Below are 27,374 nucleotides of genomic sequence, written 5' to 3' on the forward strand. Positions count from 1 at the left end.
GCACACCCCCCCAATCTCTCATCTGCCCCCACTCACCACTCTAACGTGCTTCACTCTGCCCCACTCCTTCTAATTTTTTTTGTCCGCTCTTCCTCTTCCCTTCCCCATTCCTCTCCAGGTAAGTAAAGCTAAAACTATCCCGTTGTATATTTTAATTTTATAATTTATTGATTGTTTCTGCCATCTTTGTTATGTTTGTTGTACGTAGTTATTATTTTTTATTTGAATATAGATCTGTAAAAACACAAAAAGCTGGAAGTCGTGGAACCAGGTTGGGAAGAAAAAAAAATGGCACTTACGGAAGTCGACATCAATACCGGAAGTCGACTTCCGTAGTTAGTAAATATTGATTTCCGTAAGAGCAGTTCCACTTCCGTAGGCCAGTTCAACTTCCGTAGGTGAGTTCGACTTCCGTAGGTGAGTTCGACTTCCGTAGGCGAGTTCCACTTCCGTAAGGCGAGTTCCACTTCCGTAATAACGTAATGACGTGTTCCACAATTTTTTTTACTTCATTTTAATTTTAATGTAAATAATTTTGATATTAATTAATTTTAATTATTATTAATTTTAATTAATTATAATTTTAAAAAAGTAAAATTTAGAATAATTAAAATTTTAGTTATTTACGATTTTGAATAATTTTAATTTTATTTAATTTTATTATTGAGTAAATATAATTTTAAAAAATTATAATTTAAAATAATTAGAATTTAAAATAATTAAAATTATAGTTATTTATGATTTTGAATAATTTAAATTTTAATTAATTTTATTATTGAGTAAATATAATTTTAAATAATTATAATTTAGAATAATTAAAATTTTAGTTATTAAGATTTTGAATAATTTTAATTTTAATTAATTTTATTATTGAGCAAATATAAATTTAAATAATTATAATTTTAAATAATTATAATTTAGATTAATTAAAATTTTAATTGGTTTATGATTTTGATAAATTTTAATTTTAATTAATTTATTATTGAGTAAATATAAATTTAAATAATTATAATTTTGAATAATTATAAATTTAGTTATTTACGATATTGAATAATTTTATTTTTAAATAATTTTTTATTGAGTAAATATAATTTCAAATAATTATAATTTTGAATAATTAAAATTTTAGTTATTTACCATTTTGAATAATTTAAATTTTAATGAATTTTATTATTCAGTAAATATAAATTTAAATAATTATAATTTTGAATAATTAAAATTTTGGTTATTTATGATTTTTGAATAATTTAAATTTTAATTAATTTTATTATTGAGTAAATATAATTGTAAATAATTATAATTTTGAATAATTTTAATTTTAATTAATTTAATTATTGAGTAAATATAAATTAAAATAATGATAATTTTGAATAATTAAAATTTGAGTTATTTACGATTTTGAATAATTTGAATTTTAATTAATTTTATTGTTGAGTAAATATAATTTTAAATAATTATAATTTTGAATAATAATAATATATTATAATTTTGAATATTAATAATTATAAATAATTATTATTTGTAAAAATTATAATTATTATTTATAATTTTGGATAATTTTAATTAATTATATTGTTCGAATAATTTTATTTTTAATTACAGACATGGCTAGGACAAGAGGAGCTCATCGTGGTGGCTCAAGTTCTTCACATGCTGAGGCTTCTGAGCAAGAGCCTAGGCAGAGACCTACTGCATCTGTTCGTAGAAGAGGTAAGGGTCATCATACAGAGAGTGGTCCATCATCTCATGGGGAAGGTGGTTCATCAACTAGTCATGGAGAAGCTAGTCCATCATTACCAGTTCCTACTGATATTCATGAGGAGCAAGAAAATATAATTCAGCATGAGGAGGTTGTTGCCGGGCAGGACCACGATGTTTTAGGAGGATTTCCTGGAGGACCCGAGGATACATCTTTGTTGACCGAATTTGCTGATCATGTGGCATGTGCTATTTGGGATGGCCAGGTTAGTATTGTACTTTAATAATTTATTTGTTGAAATTGGTGGATGAATTTATAATATTTGTATAATGGTTTTTATTAGGACCGAGTGGACATGAAGTTAGTGTCCCATGGCAAGAAATTGAAAAGATTCGGAGTTTGTCATGCAGCTATTCAGCCATTTGTTCAAAATTCAGGGTTGATGCCACTATGTGATATAATATATGAATATCCTGATAAGGGTCTGATACTAGCTTTTGTTGAGAGGTGGCATAGAGAGACCAGCAGCTTTCATCTTCCTTTTGGAGAGATGACTGTGACATTAGACGACGTCTTTGTCCTTCTCCATTTGCCTATAGTTGGAGAGCTTTTAAGCAATGAAGCATTAGACTTCGATGTTGCTCTTCAGTGTGTGATTGATCTTTTAGGCGTTGAACGGTCGAAGGCGTCATCTGAGTTGAATCATTGTCGTGGTCCTTATGTAAGACTCAGTTGGTTGAGAGACGTCTACACTGAGTGTTGTGACAATGAGCAGTGGGAGTTTGCGGCACGGGCATATCTACTGCATCTTGTTGGGTGCACGATCTTTGTGAATAAGAGTGCTACCTCCATCAACGTCTCGTACCTCAATCTGTTTGCAGATCTGCAGTCTTGTGGAAGGTTTGCATGGGGAGCTGCTGCATTGACACATCTTTATGAGCAGCTTAGCGATGCCAGCCTTGCCCACACAAAGCAATTAGCTGGATATCTTACTCTTTTACAGGTACAAAAATATTTTTCAAAAATTAACTTTTTACTTTGGTCATATTTTTTGTTTCGTTGTTGAAAATCTTTTTGTTTGTAGAGTTGGATATATGAGCATTTCCCAGGATTAGGAAGGAAGCAAGTACTGGACAACTATGATGAACAGAGACCTCGGGCGACGCGTTATGTGATACCGAGACTGAATTGTACGTTGCTTGAGGTTAGGGCACAATTGGATGCACTTACGTACGATGGGGTCATTTGGAACCCCTACGTAACACATCGGGTTACTCGTCCTCTTATGAACATCGCTCTATTCTGTGGCTTCATCCGGTTGGGAGAAATTGTGCACCGTCATCTGCCGGATCGTGTCTTGCGCCAATTTGGGTTTATGCAGCATATCCCGAGGTCTCCACTTTCTATTGGTGATTTCAGCTTAGCAGACATTGATGCTCGATGGATTCGCTTTGCGGATCATGTGTTGAAAGGTTTGCTTCCAGCTGTACCTCCTTATTCTTGTGTAGACGGCTACCTACAGTGGTTTAGACAAGTATCTCATCCGTATATTATTTCGGGTAACCATGACGATCGACCTACTTTAGTGCCCCGACTTCGACGACATGTACCAGATGATCTACCACCGCAGAGGAGATCACCCGATTCATCATCCGGCTTATCTGTAAGTATTTGAAAACTAGATTTCAATACATATAAATTATTTAATTTACTTCATTTCATGTTGTCATTACAGGGTGCTATTAGACGCATGATTTCCGTCTTACAGAGGATGGTTGATTGTCGCGATGTGACTGAGGGGACAGTAGCATGGGAACACACTAATGAGGCGTTGCGGATAGGTCGTCAGGCAGTTGAAGAATATGGCAGTAGTAATAGAGGAGGTCGAAATGTGCGAGGGAGGCGGTCTAGTTGTGGATAGGAGACCTTTCTATATTCTTAAGTGAACTTGACTTTATTTCTATCCTTTATATTAGTTAAATAGTCATAAGCTTTTGATATTTTATGATGTAGAACTTCTAATTTTTGTAATGTGTTTTAATGTGTGTTTATATGCAATTATTTTTTTTTTGTTGAGTTAATGGTCATTGCACTAAGGCCAAAATATATTCGTCCCTTGGCCAGAGGAGTTATAATTTTATAAATATGCTGAATAATTACAAATAGTTTTTAATGTCTATATGACAAAATATTGAGTTACAAAAATAACTATCCTTAAAAAATTAAATACAAACATCAGTCCATGCCCAAGTCTACATAACTACTATTCACACCCATCAAGTGCACAAATGTCTGCATCCTGTTAGCGTAAAATGCAGACCAAGCTCGAGCCTCAGGATAACAATGTGTAGATGATATGATATCTACCATGGGTATAGGACAACCATCTTTTAAGTGAACCTGTAACAAATGAATGATGTCATACATTGAAATTGTAAATCAAATAAAAAATACAACAATTGGGTTACCTGAACAAAATGAGAATCGTGAACATGTCCTATACATATTAGCTTATGTTGTCTTGAATCAATTGGTGGTCTGGAACGTAGTGGAAAAATTGTAATGTTTTGCCGTGATGATAAGCAGACTAAGATAACATTATACCGATTAGCAATTGTGTAGCCCATATCAGGTATAGTCATCCACTTATCCATATTAGCCTGTAAATAATGTAAATAATGATTAATATTGGTTAAGAAACGTATTTGTAAGAAGTGAACAGTAAAGTTTCAAGAAATGGATATAACATACCCCTGCTTGCGATTCCACTAACAATGACTTCCTTAGTTCTTCAAGATGGTCATAAGATCCTACTAATCTTGCGTATTCATCACGCCATTGACTAAGTTCTTTAAAAAGATCATGTCGGATTAGGGGCCACGATTCCTCACCCATTCCTAACAAGGCAGCAATACATCTATACCCACAATGGCCATCAGCAACCACATCAACAACATTCACAATGTAAGGGTGACATATAGGATGAAATTGATCTAACATCGAAATTGCACTTTCTTTACATTTCCTTTTAAATTTCGTGTCACTTTTCATGGAATGACCACTGTGAGAGGAAAAGAAGGCGTCGACTTGCTCAAAGTACGATGGATCACGCTTAGTGGACCGTTCTGATCGATGACCTTTTTTTTGTTGTGCACCTTTGGTTTTAACTTTGTGCGTTGGAGCCACCATTGATGTCATTGCAGGACACGCAATTTCATGTAACTTTTGTTTGATTGTTACTTTTCCTGCAATATCGACTTCACTGAAACGATTGACAACCATATCAATTTCTTTGTCTATGCATAACCTAGGAAGCGATTCATTTGATGAAATATTTGAGAAGCTTAATCTAGTCCACATTATATGAAGAACAGTCGGAGGAATCACCCCATAGACATATCGTGCTAATTCACAAGCACATGGTAAATAGGGATGGCAACGGGGCGGGGCGGGTACGGGTATCATGATCCCATCCCCATCCCCATAATAAAAATTCATCCCCATCCCCATCCCCAAACCCAACGGGTATACAACTTTTGACCCATCCCCATCCCCACCGGGTAACGGGTATTTTCTTATACCCATACCCATACCCATTTTTTTATTGTTCCATATATCAATTAAATATTTTTTATAAAAAAAATTTAAAAATCACACCAACGGAATCATGATACTATCAAAATATTCAATATTAAAATAACATACTCTTTTTGATTTTCATGATGTCAAATATTAAGAAAAATATTATCATAGTATAAATCTCAAATTAAAGTATCAAATAACAACTAAATAAAATTCAAATAATTATATAAAAGCTAAAAAATTACACATTACTAAAATTTTATAATAACCAAAATATTTATTAATTTTACAAATGATCAGTGGTTTCATTTGCATTCGATCCACCTACACATAGAAAAAAAATGAAAAATTAGATATGATATAATAATTGAAATTGAAAATTTTAATTACTAGAATATAATGTACCTTCTTCATCAGATTCATTTTTACTCATGAGAACATCTTTTCCTTTTAATTTTTTAACACCTACAAACACCAAATGTAGAATATTAGATGAGAATTCACAAAAAATACTAACAAAAAATATTAATAAATTTGAGTAACTTACCTAGATGGTTTGAGTTCCATATCCAACTTCTTGTACACATCAAAGCCTCTATAGTATTATCATGAAACAAAAAATAAATAATAAATAAAATTATCATAAAGGAGTAAAGATAATTAAATGTGTGACCCAAATTTGAGAATATCCATTTGAACATAACATAACGGAAAAAAAATGTATAATTAAGATTATGATAAAAGGAAAAGTACCTTGAAGATCTGCTTAAACCTTAAAGAACAAGCCAAACAATTAAAAGAGAGTAAAAAAGTGTATAACCAAAGTAACAAAAAGAAGAGCTACAAAATAAGAGTCAAACATTTTCATGAAAATAAATAAATAAATAAAGATAATCAAATGTGTAACCTAAAAATTATTTCATAGAATGAAATTGAGGAACACCTATTTGAACATAACCATGTACAGAGAGTAAAAATTATGTAATAAGAAGAAGAAAAATTACCTTCAAAATTAAATCTTGAAAAACAAACCAGACAATTGAGAGAGTAAACAAAGTGTATAACAAAAAACAAAGAGAATGAGAAATATGTTATATATATATATATATATATATATATATATATATATATATATATATATATATATATATATATATATATATATATTATATTATATTATATTATATATTATATTATATTACTATGTATATACATATTATATGTGTGGATATCTTATGTTTATATATATATATATATATAATTATTTATATATATTATATTATATTATATATTATATTATTATTACTATGTATATATATTATATGTGTGGATATCTTATGTTTATATATATATATATATATATATATATATATATATATATTTTTATAGATATATATTTATTTTAAGTATATATTATATTATATTATATAATAATATAAATATAATAATATATATTATATTATTATGTATATATATTATATGTATATGCGTAGATATTTTATGCTTATATTTATATATATATATATATATATATATATATATATATATATATTTCTTTTAAATTTTTATAAATTTGTAATGTTATAAATTTGTTTATAAAAGATCTCACTAGTTAAATGATTAATTTGTTTTATACGTATATATTATATATATTATATTATATTATTATGTATATACATTATATGTATATTATATTATATTATATTATATTACATGTATATGTGTAAATATATATATATATATATATATATATATAAGTATATTTTATTTATATGTATATATACTATATTATATTATATTATATTATATTATATGTGTAAATATATTATTTATTTATATATATTTTTTAGATTATTTAATAAATTATAAATAGTTTAGTAATTTAAGCGGAGACGGGTATTTGGGCGGGTATATATATATCCCCATCCCCATCCCCATCCCCAGTTGAAAATTTCGGGTATTACCCATACCCATACCCATACCCAGTCAAAGCGGGGATTCCCCGTCAAAACGGGGACGGGTTCGGGTGATACCCACGGGCACGGGTTTATTTGCCATCTCTAATGGTAAACCATATGTCGCTCTCAACACACATCCACAACTCCCGCTGTCAAATCCTATATGATTGACTCGTTCAACCTCATCAGCAATGAGTCCTAAAGCATGTCTTGATACAATTCCAACCAATCTTTTATACATGCCTCCCTTATACGCGTCACTGATCAGATTTATACTTTTTTCAAAAGATGCCTTGATTTCATTATGTTGGAGGATAATAACGTTATGGATTGCATCCCAACACGAGCATAAGTCTCCCATACTGCTTCCTAGAACTTTCTTCAGGCTCCAGTGCGCTGATTCAACCCTATTATATTTAACATAAACAATATTATAAGTGAATTAAGAACATAATTGATGATAATAACAATGAAACATACCTGTTTGATGTTGTGTTTCCTAAATGCATTACTCGATTTGTCCATGCCTTTACAAAGAATTTTTTATAAGGAATTATCCAACTTTCATTGACATACTCAAAGAATAAAGGCCATGAGATACAAACATGACGAAGGCGGTCAACACAATCATTAAAGTACGACTCATCTTCACAATACATAACATTTTCCCATGCTTCCATCACAACATCCCATGCGTCAACAGAATTTACTAACATTTTACACTTCGCTTGCACATTTTTCTGAATATGGAATCGGTAGAGGAGATGATAACAATTAGGAAAAACACTACCAATAGCATTCATCAAAGCAAGGTCTCTGTCGCTCACAATTACTTGTGGACCGCCCTCAGAGGTCAGGAATAATCCTCTAAATCTTTCTAGGGCCCAAGTGAAATTAGATTCTCGTTCACTAGATATGAATGCAAACGCAGCAGAGAAAGTCAACCCTGTAGATGTCACCCCAACAATCTCAAGTAATGGCAATCGATATTTGTTGGTTTTGTAGGTGGTGTCCATCAAGAATACGATATTAAATGCATTCAACAATTTAACAGAATCAGGATGTGTCCAAAACAAATCACTAACCACTTCAAATTCATGTAGACATCTACTCCAATGGATGTAATTATCACGATCTAACAACATCATCAAGTGTTGTAATTCAGTTCTTGAATCTCTCAACGATCGTTTATAAGTGTATCTTGCATTATAAATTTGCTTTATTGTTGTGACATTACACTCACTATTTTCTTTGAGAGTGAGTAGAATATTTGCTGGCTTGACTTGACTCTTAGACATGTCAACAAGCAAGGATTGTTCATAAGATTTTAACCTCCCAACAAATGGGTGACCAACTAGTGTATGAGACACATCATGGTTATGATATCCACACATTACCTTCAACATCCAACCATCTCCATTACTGATTGGTTTGCCTCTGAGTTTAAATGGACAATCACATTTTCTTGTGCCAGAGACACTAGGCTGAACATCAGATTTATACTTCCTATACTTACCACCCCTTTCACAGCCTAACAATACATACGTTTTCCTCCCAGGTTGACCAGTAGCTTTGTCAGATCTGATAGTGACAACAACAAAACCAAGATGAAATGATATCCCTCGAACCCACTGAATCAACTCATCTCGTGTTGAAAATATCTGATCAGTCGTAAAATTATTTGTATAGTCTCCATCACTCATCTCATTTATAAAAGAAGAGAAATCTGAGATGAAACTCGAATTTACTTGTGAATCCATAAAATTTAAAGGAAGATCGTCCATCTTAGATAACTTTAACCACCTATAATCTAACATTAGTAATCAATACCACTTTTTACAAAATAAAATAAATATAAAAAAATTAAAATATTCCTCAAACAATTAAATAAATATAAAAAAAATCAAATATACATAAACACTCAACCATAAAAAAATAAAAAAAAAATTAAATTCAATCAATAAAAATTAAAAATATTCATTCAAAAATATAAAACAAACACACAATAAATAAATAAATAGTAAACTTAAACAAATAATAATTAAAACATACAAAAATATAAACAAAAAATAAATATTCATGTAAATAAAAGTTAAATAAATAATATAAATAAATAAAAAATAAAAAATAAGTTATTATTCAAACCGTAACAAAATTATAAATTACAAAATAAAATAAATTAAAATATTACTAAGTCTAAAAGCATGGAAGTAGAAAAGTGAAAGAAAAAAGAAAAAAGACAACTTAGTATAGCGAAGTGGAAAACTGAAAAAGAAAAACAAAGAAAAAACAAAGGTTAGCCATCTACGGAAGTGGAGTGGAAAACTGAAAAAGAAAAAACAAAGAAAAAACAAAGGTTAGCCATCTACGGAAGTGGAGTGGAAAAATGAAAAAAAAAAGAAAAAAAGCATGGTAGAACATAGAAAGCATCGGAAGTGGAAAAAAAGAAAAACAAGATAAACCACTAACTACGGAAGTGGAAAAAATTTACTCACCACACTACTTACCAAACAAATACTCGACTTCCGGGCGAAATATTCACTTTAAAACCGGAAGTCCACTTCCGTAACACTATAAACATTTACTTCACCGGAAGTCCACTTCCGATTTATTCATACACTTTCGGAAGTCGACTTCCGTAGAAGGAAAAAAATTATTAAATTTTACTTGCCTCCGGAAGTCGACTTCCGTTTTACATATACACTTCCGGAAGTCGACTTCCGTATATGGAAAAAATAACTTAAGTTCTACATGACACTTCCATAAATAAAAATGACTTCATGAAATATTAAAAATGCACCAACATTTATCTCACACATAAACTTATCAAATATAAATTTCTATTCTAAATAGGCGTACCTCTTTTTCTGAGAAGAAATGAAGCAAATGGAATTTCACACCTCAACCACGAAATTTTTTGCACTGAAAGTGAAAGTAAATGTAAGTGAAACTGAAAGTGAAACTGAAGAGGGGTGCAGGGTATATAAACGACTGGCCGGTAATTAATTCAGGCAGCCAACTAACTCTGCCATTCATAATTGCGTCTACCTAATTAAACTTTTTTTATTTATTTAATTTTCCAAGGGCATAAATGGAAGAGCATGAATATTTGGAGGTGCAGAAGAAATATTGGGGGTGCAGGAAGAAACCCCCATGCTACGTTGTAGTGTTCAAGCAAAAAAGAAAAAAATGATATCTTTTATAGTTTGTTTATTTATGGATTAGGCATTTCCATATCTTATTTTCTGAAGGTGGGCTTCATTTAGTGCTTGAACTAAGGCCTTTTCTTCCTCATCCTATAATTTTTAATTGCTGTTCCATAACTTTTAAAATAATCATTTTGTTTTTTTTAAGTGACTTTTAAATTATTTATTTTAGAAATTTTTGGGAACAAGTTTTCCAGGATTTTACATGACTTTTGGAACATAACTTTTGAAATTAGTTTTTTATAACATGAAATAAGTTTTCTAGAACAGAATTTCCAACTGTCTTAAATGAGTTTTCTAAAATGAAACTTACAGAACAAGTTTTTCAAACACAAAATTTGTTCTAAAATGATTTTTTCCTAATAGAATTTACCCAACAAGCTTTCTAAAGCATGAATGATATATTCTAGAATAAGTTTTCTAGAACAAGCTTTTTTGCATTACAAGCTCACTTTTCTTTTTTTTCTCGCTCTCAGAAAATGCAAGGAGAACGAAGTACAGTAACAGTGATGATGGCATGGTTGAGTAAGAGAAGTATTTTAGTTTTCTTAATCTTTTTTATATTAGGATGGAGGTGCAATCAGTAATAATGCGACGAAAGAAAAGCAGGCCTTGAATTAATTTGTGAGAAAAAGTGCTTCAATAGTTTTAAACTTGATTGTTTAGATAATAAAATGCTAGCTTAAATAAAAGATAAATATAGGTTAATAAAGTTTTTTTTATAAACTTTGACAAACTATTTATTTAGGTAAAAAAGTACTACTTTAATATTTTATTTTGGTTAAGAAATAAAAAAATCTATTTTAATTCTATTTATAAAAAATTTGTGAACTTTGTCCAAAACAATTTTATCAAAAAAGATAAATTTTCTAAATAAAATAAATAAAGCTTGACCAGAGTTAATTGCAACCTCCATCCATTTGAAGTATTTATTTTTCACAATTTCTTTTCTATTTAAAATACTTTTCTCTTTGTAAAGATAAAAAAATCAAATACTTTTTAATTAGGGTTAAATGTATTTTTCTTTTAATTCTACGGAATAGTTTCTTTAATTTTTTTTTCTAAAATTTATTTATTTTTATTTTATAAAATAAGTAAAAATTAATTCTTTGTTTTTTCATTCTTCCACAATTTAAAATTTTTCCAATCCACTATATTCATTTCAACACAAACGTAACGTTTACTTTAGAGATCAAAAAACTTCGTTGGAAGTTATGTGTCGGCACGACTCAACATATATTTACATATGTAAGTAATTGTTTGGTTTTATGATAAGGACAAAAGTACTTATTTTATTATTAGTGATGGAAATAAATGAAATTATTTTATAAATACAACTAAAATTACTACTTTGTAGGAAAAAAAACATATTTTATTAAAAAAAATATTATAGAAGTTCAAAAGAAAAAAAACATTTTCACCTTTAAAATTTGTATAAAGTAAACAAATAAATATCTTTATGTAAATAATTTAAAACCTAAAAACCAGGATAAACTATTATTATTAGTGAAAAACACGTGTGTTAACCTTTTTTTATGATAATAAAAAATAATAAAATTATTGTTATTATTATAATTATAAATTAAAATCTAAATATTTTTTATAATTTTATTGTAAACAGTAATAATTTATTTTATAAATATTTTTTAATTAAAAAGGGTTTCTTTAAAGGCAGTCAAATAAAAAATAAATAAATTTTAAAAAAAGTCACTTAAACAGTAAATTTGGTAAAATAATTATTTTTTTATAAATATAATTTTAATAAATAAATAAATAAATGTGACATATAAAAGACAAATCCCATTTATAGATTATTAAAAATCTTTTAAATGCATAGTCCACTTTCTAACATGCAACTTTAAGTTTAAGATACACTTTTTAAGGGAAATATTTTAATAATTTAAAAAAATTAAAGTACATGATACTTGTATTTGTAAATAAATTCTGTTTATTTTTCAAATATTGTTTGAAAAGAGTATTTAAAATATTTTATATTTCAATCAATTGAATTTTTCTTTTAAAATAAAACTTTATTCTAAAAATATGGATGTTTAAAACTAAAATTTATAAAAGATATTAATCAAATTTAAATATTCAAATTTTATTTAACAATTTAATTTGTTAAATATAGTGAAAACCTATATATAAAATTAATCTCCCTTTATGTAGAAAATATAGGATACTATGTTTATAATAGAAGAAATATGGCTTAAAATACAAATAAGGAATAATAATAAAATAACTAAAGATAAAAGATAAAGATAGGATATCTATCTAAGATACATAATAATTTAATATATTTAACATTCCTCCTCAAGCTAGTGAATTCAAATCTAATGTATCAAATTTGTTACAAATATAATCAATTTTCGACTCCCATCAAGACTTAGTGAAAATATCTGGTAACTGATCACTTGAGTTAATGAACTCAATCTTGATGTCTCCAGATACAATCTTCTCTCGAATGAAAGGACCATCAATCTCAAAGTGTTTAGTCCTCTCATGAAAGACATGATTAAAACTATTGTAAAGAGCAATCCGATTGTCACATATAAGTGTCATTTAAGTGACATCTCCAAATTGTAACTCTCTAAGTAATTGCTTAAGTCAAACAAGCTCACATGTGGCTGAGACCATAACTCTATATTCTTCTTCGACACTAGATCTTGCCACAACACTCTATTTCTTGTTTTTCCAAGATATCAAGTTACTACTAAAGGAGACACAATATTCAAATATAGACCCTATATCAGAAGGAGATCTTGTACAATCAACATCTGAATAACAAACCACCCTTGTATGGTTATTGGAACCATAAAATAACCCTTTTCTAGGAGATCCTTTAATGTACTTTGATATATGGATGATTGCATTCCAATGATCTTCATAGAGAGAATTAAGAAATTGGCTTACCACACTAATTGCAAAGGAAATGATAAGGCAAGTAATCGTAAGATAATTCAATTTTCCACCTAGTCTTCTATACTGCTCGAGGTTTGACATAGGCTCCCCTTGATTTGGTAGAAATTTAGTATTAGGATCCATGAGTATGTCAACAAAATTTGAATTCATCAACCCAGTTTTCTCGAAAATATCAAATGCATACTTCATTTGAGATATAACAATATCATCGTTGGATTGTGCCACCTCAATTCCCAAGAAATATTTGAGTTTACCAAGATCTTTGGTTTGAAAATAGTTGCAAGGATGATGTTTCATTTGAGAGATGTCATGGTTATCACGACCTGTAAGAACAATGTTATCAACCTATACTATCATATAGACACATCCAGTACTCGAGTGACAATAAAAGACTGAATGGTTTGCCTCACGTCGAGTCATACCAAATTGTTGAACAATGTTACTAAATTTTCCAAAATAGACCCGTATAAGGATTTGCGAAGACGACATACCAACCCAAAAGACTTTCCCTGAGCAACAAGCCCTAAAGGTTGCTCTGTATAAATCTCTTCTTGCAAATCTTCGTTGATGAATGCATTTTTGACATCCAGTTGTTAAAGAGGTCATTGTTGAAGAGTCACTATGGCTATAAATAAATGAACAACAATAATCTTTTCCACTAGAGAAAAAGTATCATTACAATCCAACCCAAAAATTTTGTATGTAACAAGATGGGCTTTGAGGCGATCAATAGTACCATTTGGACCAACTTCGATAGAAAAAATTAGAGCTATCAAAATGGGTAACCCGGCCCGACCCGACTCAACCCACCACGGGTTGATGATTTAGTGAGCCAACCTAACCCGACTCACTTTTTAGCGAACCAAAAAATTCGAATCCGGCTCGACCCGACCTACCACGGGTTGGCTCACATATTCACTTAATTAAAAAAATATATTTTTTTTATTTTTCAATCAAAACTAAATTATAATTCTAATTAAAATCTAAATAAACTTTAATACAATCCAAATACAAACCAAAATAAAAAAATACAAATCATTTATGTGTTGGCTAAAAAAAACAATCTGACATGACTCAAATGTAAACCCCAACTTAATAAAAAATACTTGTGTGACCTTTTTATCTGTAGGTTGGTGATCCAACCCGGCTCATCACATGTTCAACCCAGATGAGTCGGGTTCTAGATGAGCAGGGTAAAAAATTAACCCGTATTGAAATTTGTAAAAAAATTTCAACCCAACTCGGTTCGAACCCGTGGTGAGCCGGGTTGGCTCGCGGGTCCCAACCCATTTTGACAGCTCTAGAAAAATCCATTTGCAACCAATAACAAATTTTCCAAACGGTATTGGGACAAGCTCCCAAGTTCTACTATTATGAAGAACACTTAGTTCATCTAACATGGCTAGACTCCAACCAGGATACACTAAAGCATCATCGACAGATTTTGGAATGGTCACAAAAGAAATAGATTAAAGACAACTATAAAAAGGTGAAGATAATATATGATAACTTCAAGCAATATAATATGGAGAGGGATGACGGATAGAACATATACCTTTTTCGGAGGAAAAGTGGAAGGTTAGACTCAGTTGTCGAAGCCAGAAGAGACAAAGTAGTTGGTACTTCAATTGAGTCACTTGGTGGTTGTTGAGAAGTATCTAGTGGACTTGACACAATTGAAGAGCACAAATAACAAGAATATTGATTGCATTAGAGGAATATTAATTGTATTAGAGGGAGACACACTAGAATATCCTTTAAAGTAAAAATAAGATTCATTGAATGTGACATTTGTGGACACAAAATAGTGTTCAAGAGAAGGAGAAGAGTAATTGTATTCTTTTTGTGATCAAGTGTTAGTGGAAACTCTCACAATTCATAAGGACTTGCGTAACACAGGATAACCTTTGCAATTCATAACTCAATTAGATAACAAAGTCATAGAAACATAAAGAAACTCTTTATCTTATTTTATCAAAGAGTTGGTGTGCAACAAAAAATTGTCATAAAGTATATATAATTGTTAGAGGTGTAAAACTGGGTTCGACTTGACGGGCTAGCCCGCCAACCCAACTCAAAAATGGCGGGACATGTTAGACGATCCAACCCGCAAACCCATTACAACCCGGTCCGTCGTAGCTAGCCACACGACGATGTCAACACCCAATTTCGTTTGGGTGAATAAATTTATTTTTTGAAAAAAAATAAAAAAAAGTGTTTTATAGTTAATGGTAAATAAAAAAATGGTGAAATAAAATTTATTCAAAGAGTTTCAAACTTTTAGCAAAATAAAGAAAAAAAAAGAGTTGAAAAAAAAGACAAAAAAGAAGAAGGAAGAGCCCAATATGTTTTTAATTATCGCACTCATTCTCATGAGCCCAACAACCCAACATAGTTTCTACCCTTTGTTCCTGATAGAGAAAATAATGATATAATTCTAAGAATTAGAAGCAATATCTCTTCTAATAATTAGAATCAATAATACTTATGATGATTAATATTGTGCTCTGATTTGTTGCGATTTGATTTTCGTAATGTATTGCTATCATGACTAATTTTTTCCTTATATTGTTCATTAATTTAAGGCTGAGATTGCATTGATATTGCAATATGTGAATATAAATATGCAGTCTGTCATATGATCGAAAAAAAGAAGAAAATATTCTCTACATTTTCTCCTTCTTTCTCATTACCACCCACTCAAACACATCTCACTTTTATCTCTCTTGGAAAAGAAACAAAAATCTTAGAAAATGAGGCATGAAAAAAAGAAGAAGAGAAAAGGTAGCTGTAATATATCAAATGAGAGGTGTGATTGATATAGAATAAGAGATATTGAAAAAAAATTAAAGATGCATCACTATCAATTTCTTTTTCTTTTGATTTATTTTTTCCAATTTTCATTATTTTTTTAATCATAAAAATAATTTTTTCCATTTCTTTAGTGTCTGTCCAACCGCTCGCATCGCGTGACAACAATTTTAAAATATAACTAAAATAAAAAAAAGGTTTTCAAAAATATCAAAAAATTAAAATCATTTTCCAAATAGTTTTTCGAATAGTTTTTTCTAAAAGAACTACATAGCCCTAATTCTCCATTGTAAATGGAGATACGTAGGAGCGATGATTAATCCTTGTCGAGCCCAAAAAACCAAAAACAATATTTTTTTTTTCCATTTGTACATCCTTTTATTACTATTTTTCGGAAAAATAAATATTTTGAAAACCACATCCCTTTGTATGTTTAATTGAATGTACCGTCTTAGGATGAATGTTATGGGGTGTTAATACATTCTCCATGCGTAACTGACTCCCAGACTCAAAATCTGGTTTTTTGCCGACCTTGTCTTACTTTTTTGGTTTTTCTATAATTTTCCAAAATAAACTATGGTGACAACTCCAAACTCTTTTTGTTCTAAATTTTATTTTTGGTTCATCGTCCTATCATGATTTTGGTTGCAACAGAGGACTTTAGAGGGCAGGTTTGTATAGGGCAACCCATAACCCATAACCCATTTGTAGATAAATTAGCATCTAGTGCTTTTGCGAGAAAGGCATTTTCATTTTCATTTTTCTCTTTGCACCACTCACAACACAGAAATTGGAGAGACGTACACACTGCCACGCACAACCGAAGAGACTCATCAATGGCTACCTCACCAACTACAACATACGTCAGAAAAGGATAAAAGGGAGATCAACTCAGTTTTGGAATATGGAAGAACGGTGAGGTTGACACTGACAGCTTGGATTGGATGAGGGACAACAAAGGTGACATTGGTGTTGGGTATTCGAGCATCTTGTGTGAAGGAGGAAGAATGGAGGCACTGCCTCCCTTGTGCGTGTTAGGGAAGAAGAAGAAGATGGAGTGAGGGACCCGAAAAGCGATGACACTGGTGACAATTGTTGCTTCCGTGTTAATGATGGTTCCGACGACGACTTGGCTGGATGATAGAGATGAAGGTGTGTAAAAGGGCCTGTAGCTTCATTTGCTCTAATTTCTGGATCAAGAATTTTTTTTTTTTTAGTGATGTTGCAAATTGGGAATTTTTGGGTTTTATAACTTTGTGAATTAGGATTTGTGGTGTGATAACTTTGTCTATTCCTTTCATGGATTTTTGAGTGTGGATTGAGGATTTTACTTTCATGGATGTCACAAAGGTAACTCCACCATTAACGATTAATGTCATCTTCATTGTGTGTAAAACATTAAGCAAGGAGGGAGGAGGCGGGCCAACTCGCCCTTTGGCTGGACGGGTTCAAGATCCCAACCCATTTGTAGACGTCGGGCTGGCTCGACCTAACCCGAGTTAGGCGGGCCAGAAACGGGTTAAGCCTAAACGGTTTGGGTTGACCTGTTTTGACATCCCTTACAATTGTCAAGACTAGATTTCATTCATTTCATTCTCATAAATTCACAAACATATCAATTCCATATTCAAGTAAAAATCAACTCACCAATATACTTAAATCCTATCCTGATTGACTTTGAGCCTATGATAACTCATTAAGCTACAATTCCTTGAATCATAAACAAGCAACCATGCATTAAGTTCAAGAGTCTTAAGATTACTAATGAATCATGTTATATCCCTAGATACAAACTCCATTAGGTACTCAATTTCAGTTCTAGGTTCAAAAGATATTTTTCAACACCTCAAGAACCAACAATCAGGCCATGGATGGTCAAGCCACAAAACAAGAATTAAGCATAAAAGTCAAGTACTAACATTGAAATGGAAATGTATATGTATTAACATCACAAAAATACACAAGATTTAGTTTATTACATTTAATCTTAACAAACAGGGTTATCTTTGTATAATGAAGAATCTAAAGTTTACAAATTGAACAAATAAGGAAGAAATTGAAACCAAAGAGAGATGCACACCTTTCCCAAGGTTCTTCGCATTTCCATCTCCAATTCATGACTCATCTTCCTCCTCAACTCAAAAGGGGCTAAATCACCATTGATGAATATTGAAGCCCAAGGAGGAGAAAATGAGAGCTTCTTAGCACCCCAAACAACCTCCAAGGGCCTCTTCTAGTCGCTCTAGGTGAAAAATGAAGTGTGGGAGGAGAGAATCCCCCAAACTCTTGCAGAAGACATGAATAAAACAAGCACCAGACAACTAAAATACAAAACAATACAAAACACACCAAACTTGAGGATAAAACAAGATAAAAGTTGGGTAAAATTTGATTTATTCATGACAATAGACACAAAAAAAGCTAAAATGGACGTTATCATCGAGTAAATCCTAAAAGAACACATTTGTGTGATCTAGGAGATAACTTATCAAGAGCAAGACTAAAATTATGAACAAAACATGTAAACCTAAAAACTTTAAGAGTTAATGGATTTAAAGATTCATGAGGAAATAAAACAGAATGAGGAACTTTGTTATCTAAAATCGAAAACGGCATGCGACTAACAAGATAACATCTAGTAAGAATAACATCATCCAAAAATATTGAGGAACCCTACCATAAATTAAAAAGGTGTGAATTGTTTCAATATGATGTTTATTCTTGTGCTCAACCACCCTATTTTGTTGAAGTATATAAGCACATGAAGTTTGATGAAGAATGTCATGAGAAGTCATAAAATGTTTAAAAGAATGAGAAAGGAATTCAAAACCATTATCATTTCGCAAAGTTCAAATAAAATCCCAAATTGAGTTTTTATTTCATTATAAGAGGTTAGATATATAGAAAATAATTTAGAACAATCGTTCATTAAAATTAATCAAGTGCATCTTGAATAATCATCAATAAGAGTAACAAAATACTAAAATCTTAAATTAGACTTAACACAACTAGGTCCCCAAATGTCAGAGTGAACTAATTCAAAAAGGTGACGAAGCACGTTGTGAGACACTATGAGCAAATGAACTATAATTACGTTTTCCTACTTGACATGACTCACACAACAAACTAGATAAATTGGACAAACTAGGAATATGTTGTTGTAATTTAGCAAGACTAGGATGACCTAACTAAGCATGAAGAAGAAATGAAGATTCGATAATCGTGCCAACATATGTAGAAGGGCAGTGATAATAAAGACCATGAGACTCACATTCGATGTCGATCACCTGTCTCGAACTCCAGTCTTGTAAACAAAAAAATATTTGGTAAAAGAAATAATACAATCAAGAGAAGAAGAAGAAGAAGATGGAGTCAAACCAACAAAAGATGTACTTGTGCGTGCTACAAATACAGGGGAACTAGAAGGTTGTAGATCCTTATACCATTTGAGAAATTTACTAAAAATAATAAAGTCATCGGTGATATTAAATGAAGGAGGATTCGTAGTACGTGAATGTGAGGGAGGACTAGTCTGAACAACAATGACATATAGAGGAAGATGACCATGTAATGCATAACACTTGTCAATCTTGTGTCCTAGCTTGCCACAATGGTCGCAGTTGTGATGTCCTTTCCCGGCTTACGAGAGTGATTAAGATCATCACGAGATTCCAATGCAAAGGAATCATCAACAGAAATAGGTTTATTATTGATGGGTTTACTTGGTACACACAAAAGAGTGGAACAAGTAGAAGTCAAAGTGGGTGATAAGGGTCAAGAATAAGTCAATTTTTCATTTAAAATTGACACTTATCATGTATCAAATGGTGATATTTATGTATAAAATCAACCTCTTTAGCTTAAGATACAAGAATGAGATGTTGAGAAATAGAGTTTCATAAATTATAATGATATTTTGCTGTTTTGCAGTAAAAATAAAAGAAGATATCAAGTATGTCGTTGAGCCACAATACTGGAGTTAAGCCATGGAAGTAGAAAAGGCAGAGCAACATATTTGGACTTTCTAGTTGAGCACAAGAAACGCAGTTGAGCCTTGTGAGGAAACCCTCTTTGCAAGGAAACCTGGAGCCCAAATCCATGAGGCTCAACAGCCAAGAAAACCCTTCCAAGAAGAAAAGGTCATGTGCTAAGCACTAGGACAAGGGGATAAGCTGGGAAGGAAACCCACTTGTGAAGTAACCCTTGTGGTTGAACACCAAAAGTTGGGCTGAGTACTGTCCAAAATTTCGTATACATAAAGGGCTTGGATCTTCATTTCAGGCAGGAGTGATGAATTCTTTTCAAAAGAGCCTTATGTTTTAGATACCATGTTAAATATAGTGAAAAAACTATGTTTGAGATTAACCTCCCTTATATAGAAAATACACATAGGGCATTGTATTTATAATAGAGAAATATAGGCCAAATCCAAAATACAAATAAGAAATAATAACAAAAGTAACTAAAGATAAAAGATAAAGATAATATATCTATATAAGATATCTAATAATCTAATATATCTAACATTGTTTTAACATTTTTGTGTGTATGATGTGTATAAAGAAAGATCGACTAGTTGTAAAATTTTAATTAATTTTAAATTATAATGTTTTAGTTATTTAAAATGTATTTTTAAAATTTATAAATTTCATTATTTTAATTTTCTCATCCAAATAACTTTTTTTATTTAAACAAATTTTCAAATTCACCAAATAAATTAATTATTCTATTGATTTATTTTATGCAACCACATTATTAAATTATTTTTCAGTGTGTTTTCGAATAAAAATAAACTCTGATAAAAAATCCTAATTTCTTAAAAAAAAAATCAAAACTTATTTTTTTTGTATTTATAAAAGATAAAGTGCATGTTTGATTTCATTTTGAAAACACCTAAAATCAATTCATGTTAATAAATTGTTTGGAAGCATCTAAAATCAATTGTAGATGAAAAATTTACATCAAGAGAAACAGCTCTTTCTAACTTTTCCATCAACTAAAATTGATTTTCTCAAATATAATCAATTTTCTCAAAGAATTTCCAAACACAGACATCAAAGACTCTTAAGTAGAACACGTTTTCTTTTTCAGTGCTATATAATTGAGACAAATATGATAAAGAAACATTTATTTGAGTTGGTTGTCGTTGAATCTTTTATTTTAGGATTAAATTTTGAGAAGAAATTTGTTATTTAGAAGAAAAAAAAGGTAGATTCCATCACTGATTGACATAACGGGGAAAATAATCACTACTTTAAAACTATAATAAAATGAATATAATTTCTTTCACAAGAGACAATGAATATCAATCACTTCATAGTTAATAAATATTAAAAGATTTAGGCTTTATTTGTTTACATAAATTTAAATTGTTCTGATGGTTCATTTCCACAATTATTGTGTTCACATCTCAATTTATTGTACTTAAAGTTTTCCCATTTTCTTTTATGAATTGTGTACTCGGGTAGGGCTATAGTTCGGTGTCTTGATTAACTCAAAGCTATTATAATGACCACAAAAATTATGTAATAATTAATGTTACTGTATAAAATTTATTAACTTATGAAATGTTATATATATATATATATATAATTGCTGGTTGAATATATTTTTAGTTTTTAATTTATTTATGTTTAAAATTTTGATATATTTAAATTTTAAATTTTAAAAATAAATAGATATAATTATTTTAATTTAATTATATTAAATTTTTTATATATATGAAATGTTTCTTTAGTTGACATCGAAGCGAAAACATATATAAAAGAACTTAAATATTAGTATAATATATTTGATACGTAAAAAGAATTAATGTAATCAGACTAAAAATTTTTATTCATTTTTAAAATTTAAAAACTAAAATATATCTAAATTTTTAATATAGGCGAATTTCAATTTCATATCAAAATTTACATACTAGAAATATATTTAACGTTTTTAAATTTTAGAAAAATAACTCATATCTCCAAATATAATTGTATGTGTATTTTGTAGTAATTAAATTTCAGATACATCTTTAGATTTCCTTTATGAATATGAAATATATTAAACAAAAATCATTAATAATAGGGACCCTTAAATTGTATTTTATTAAATAATGAGATATGTGATATGAATTGGAAAAGATAATACCTTCAACTTGTTTTTGTTTATTGTCACTTCGCAAATTCAATTCATTCGATATCTAAATGATAAAAAGAACATGCAAAAATGTGAACAAATATAATTATATAAAATATTAAATTTATTAACAAAAAATTGCACAAAATTCTGGAGGTACAAAATTATGATGACATAAAATAGAAATGTATAGATTTGTTCGTATTTAATTTGATTAAAAAATGTCTTTAATGCAGTGGATAAAAAATCAATAATGACACTTAATTTTTTGATGGAGATGTAAAGTTATCATGTAGCTTCACAGTGCTCTTCTGTGCAGACTAATTTTAGAGCCAGTGATGTACTTTTTCAGCTGTTAAAGTTGAATTTAATCAAATCTCAACGTTGTATGCAATTACAGGTAGATCCGAAGAGAAAATATTGAAAATATTTTCAAGTGGCTGTGGGATATTTTGCTTTTTTTAATTACACCGCTATTTATAAGATGACAAAAAATAATTTTGACGGTAAAAATTTACGGATAAAATTTACGATAAATAATTTATATTCATAAATATTTATTATTCGTAGATAATAAATATTTTAATACTTATTTACAAATAAGATGTCGACATCATAATATTTGTATTTACATGTATTTGTTATTCGAAAAAAATTAAAATTAAAATTTAAAAATTTACATTTTATTAATATAAATTTAACAAAATTTAAAATTTAATTTATTTTTTATTAAATTAAATTTAATTTGTTAAATATTAATTAATATTTATTTTTTTGTAATTTTATTTAATTTGTATTTTAAAAATTAAAAAAATATTTCTTTTTAAATATCCGGGAGTATTTGAGGTACTCGCGAATCTTAAAAAATATGTAAATATTTTTCAAATAAATACCCAACAAGTAATGAGGTAGGTAAATGAATTATTTGTTGGAATAAGATTTTAGATAGACATTATCCGTGTCCGACTTGACCCATTATCATCTTTATCTATACACCACATTTTGTGATCTTAATACAAAAATAAAAGTTTGGTATGGGTTTTTTTGGTCCATTTGAAGTAGTGGTGAGGGTGGACGTATTACCTTATAATCTATATTTCATATTTTGGTGTTCAAGCAGTTTCATGGAAATTCATCTCACTCATATTGTAGTTATTGAGAATGAATATAAAAAAGTCACGTATCACATTAGTTGTGGACTGAAATGTGATATATTTTCTACATCAATTTTGATCAACAAAGTTATGTAGGAAGTGTCCCTATATATATATATATATATATCAATTAACAATTATTGTAAAAACTCTCTTACTTTCTATTGTGAATTATATTTAAAATATCATATTTTAATAAGTTTACATAGTTAAACATTATTTTAGAAATAACTAAATATCCAATTATTTAAGTTATTTTTAAAGCTCAAAATAACTAGAGGAAATAACACTTCTATAGAACATTAATACCTCATTAGTTGGTTGTATAAGACTATATCTTCATTTAGTTAATATATCCTTATCATAACTTCGTTTTTGTTTAAAAATGGTGATTTAGAATGATCATAACTCAAGGTTCCTTGCGGATGAAACATCCTATAAGGTTAAAAGGTTTTAAAAAAAAGGTTACTTTAAAGTTGTGATTGTAAAACCCTTTAAAGTATTGACAAGATATAGCTTTCAGTGGCTGAAAATGAAACATTATAAAAGCTTGTAGTACTGTTTTCATCCCATTTGTTTATTTTCTTCTTAAATTTCTACATGTTGATTTTTATCACATAGGTCGTAATCATACATTGCATATTAAAATATTTCTTTATACGTCACTAACATCTCAATCGAAAAATGTTTGAGTTTGTTGGAACATATTCACACAAAAAATTAACAATCTTGTCCATCTGTTTCCCCAGATGTTTCTCCACTTGTTCTTATTTAGTCTATCCTCAAAATAATTTCACATATTTTAATATAAAATATACAATTAGGAATAATTTAGTCATATATACTCGGATTCCTTATACCTAAATAATATTTGAATTGAACTCTATTATTAAAATTATTAAAATGATTTTCATTCATATAACACATTTTGAGTGGCGGATGTTTTGAGGGATAGGGAGAGGCATGACCCCACCAATATTTTATAATTTTTTTATATTATATGTAATTTAGAAAATTTTCATGTTTTTTAAAAAGTTTAAATTATATGTAGTTTATATTAAAAAAATATGATTATTAAATTAGGTATTTTTTTAATTTTTTATAAAGTATAACATTTAGTGATAATAAATGATAAAACATAAAATCAAATATAATAAAAATTAAAAATATTTATTAAGATACATCTTTTTTTATTATTTTTTTGAACTTTTTACATATTAGATTTATCTCTTATTCTCATATGTTTTCTTTTCGCTTTTGAAAAAAAAAAGTTCATACAAACTTATTATTTTTTTTTTTCATTTCATTTGTTCTCTTTCACTATTGAAGAAAAAAGGGAAATTCTCATGTTTTACTTGATCCTGAAATATTTATTTAATAGTTAGCATTATATTTTATCTCATGAGTTTTATGTTTATTTTTTATGAATATAGAAGTAAAAGTAATGTATGATGTGTTTTTTCATAACCGATTTTGAATTGTGACTTTACTATCATAGATTTTTTTTAGGAACTCTCATTTTTTTATTAGATTGTAATAACTTATTTTTTTTATTTTAATCTCTTTTAGGAACTCTCAATCTTTTATTAGGTTGTGATAAATATTAATGAAGAATAAGATAATAGATTCATTGTTTTAAAGTGATAAAAGGAAAGCTACATGTGAAGATGAAAATAAGACTAATTCAATTTTTTACATATTCTGAAACATAATACTAATGACCATATTGTTCAATTAGAGGATCCTTTTCTTAAAGTTCAACAAGTTACATGAGAAATTTCCTATTAATTATTTAGAAAGGTTTTCATATTTATATTAAAAGAAATGGCTGAAAATTTTAGTTTTTATTTAATTATTGATGAGTTCAAGAATCTGAAAAAATAATATTTAGATATGTGTGATTTGTTTTGTAGTTACAGTTATATTAAATTATGTATTAATTTTTATTGTATAGTGACAATAATTAAAAATATAAATTTTGAGTATATTTTTTGACTCTCCCAATATTATTGGATAAGATCCGCCACTGCATATTTTATAAAATTTTTGAAATATTAAACTGAATAACTTTTAGTAAATAACTAAAACCCTTCGTTTAACGTGGATTTTACCTATTCAAATCAATAAGTCTTTCGTATTGCTATGACACCACTTTTAAATATTAACCTTCTCAAATGATTATGCTTTATTAAGAAAAGTAAATTGCATTAATACCTAAGAATTTCTCATATTACATCAAAATTTTAAAAATTACAAAAACTTCTTTACCATAAAAACTATCATATTATTAAAGAATAAAAAAATATATCATATTACAGATGATGAAATTCATCGATAAAATGATATTTAGCAATGAGTTTTATCGATAAAAAAAAGTCAATAAAATATAATTTAATAATGAATTTTAAGATTTTAATTATCGACATATATTTTTATCAATAATGGACTTGTTGATAAAATCTATCAGTAATGCATACATTTTTATTATTGACAGATATTTTTGTCGGCAAAATGGGTATCAAAGTTTTTTCACTCTAACTTTGACCATGTACAGGTAAAATTCGTTGATAAATCTATTAGTAATGTTTTTTTTTTCTTCATTTGTTGGTAAATTCTTAGATAATTGAATTTTTTGAAAATTCATTAGTCAATCCGTCAGTAATTCAATTTTGTTAAAATCTATTAGTCAATCCGTTGATAATTAAATCTTTGAAAATTCGTAGGTAAATTTGTCGACAATTGTATTTTTAAAAGTCGTTAAAAAACTTGTCGGAAAAAGGAATGCCATTTTTTTTTTTGCAAAATACAACAAAATATGTGTTATAAATTAAATGGAGATGGATGTGAAGAAGAGAAGAAGAAGGAGGAGAAAGGGTAGGAAAATTAGGAGGCAGTGATAGTAATGACAATGATGCACCATCAACAACAACTATAGAGGCGGAGAAGAAAGAGGAGAAGGAGGAGGAAGAGAAAGAGAAGCCAAAGGTGGTGGATGGAGTTTTGACTGTCATATAAGAGGAGGAAGAAGAAGAAGTGGAAGAAAAGAAAGTAGAAGAAAAAAAAGGGAAAAGAAGAAGAGGATGAGGAGGAAGATGAAGACAAAATTGTGATATTTACTGATGAATATTTTTCGACAATTTTCTTTAATTACCAATAGATTTTTGTGTCAATAATTATTGATGAATTTTTTATCCGTTAATAAAATTTACCGACGAACATTTTATTAACAAACTTTTTACAACAATAAGTCGTTGATAATTTTGTTTTAGCAACAAATTTGTGTTTTTCGATATATTTATATTTTATCCATAGGTAAAATCAATTCTTTTAACGTTCTTCTTTCTTAATAAAAGAAATTACATTATTTTTTTCACATTATAATACATGGCTTTAAATTAGAGCTGTCAAAACGGATAATCTGGTACAACACGGCTCGACCCACCACGGGTTAATAATTTAGTGAGTCAACCAAATCCGGCTCACTTTTTAGCGAGCCAAACAAATTTGAACCTGACTCAACCCACCACGGGTTGGCTCATGGATTCACCTAATTAAAATATTTTATATTTTTTTTTCAGTCAAAACTAAATTGTAATTCTAATTAAAATCTAAATAAACTTTAATACAATCTAAATACAAATCAAAATAAAAAAAAATATAAATTATTTATGTGTTAGATAAAAAAACAACCTAACATGACCCAAATGTAAAGCTCAACTTAATCAAATAAAATAAAATAAAAACACTTGTGTAACCCTTTTATCTGTGGGTTAGTGAGCCAACCCGGCTCTCCACGGGTTCAATCCGGATGAGTCGGGTCAAAAATCAACTCGTATTGAAATTTGTAAAAGAATTTCAACCCAATCTAGCATGAACCTGTGATGAGCCAGGTTGACTCGTGGGTTCCAACCCATTTTGACAA

General features: G+C 29.1%; 1 protein-coding gene across 1 annotated transcript; it reads right to left on the reverse strand.

Annotated features, from left to right (window-relative positions):
• Window positions 1–3,934: 3,934 nt before the first annotated feature.
• Window positions 3,935–8,927, reverse strand: LOC114163406 (uncharacterized). Its single transcript, XM_085666403.1, has 4 exons — window positions 7,695–8,927; window positions 4,451–4,795; window positions 4,168–4,359; window positions 3,935–4,099 (listed from the first exon to the last, which is right to left on the reverse strand). Exons 1-4 carry the CDS (start codon window positions 8,643–8,645, stop codon window positions 3,935–3,937), a joined length of 1,653 nt encoding a protein of 550 aa, XP_085522529.1. The 5' UTR covers window positions 8,646–8,927.
• Between the last annotated feature and the right edge of the window lie 18,447 nt (window positions 8,928–27,374).

Source organism: Vigna unguiculata, chromosome 9, assembly GCF_037176805.1.
Source record: "Vigna unguiculata cultivar grain cowpea cultivar isolate G323 ecotype 2 chromosome 9, ASM3717680v1, whole genome shotgun sequence".
Lineage (NCBI taxonomy): Eukaryota > Viridiplantae > Streptophyta > Magnoliopsida > Fabales > Fabaceae > Vigna > Vigna unguiculata.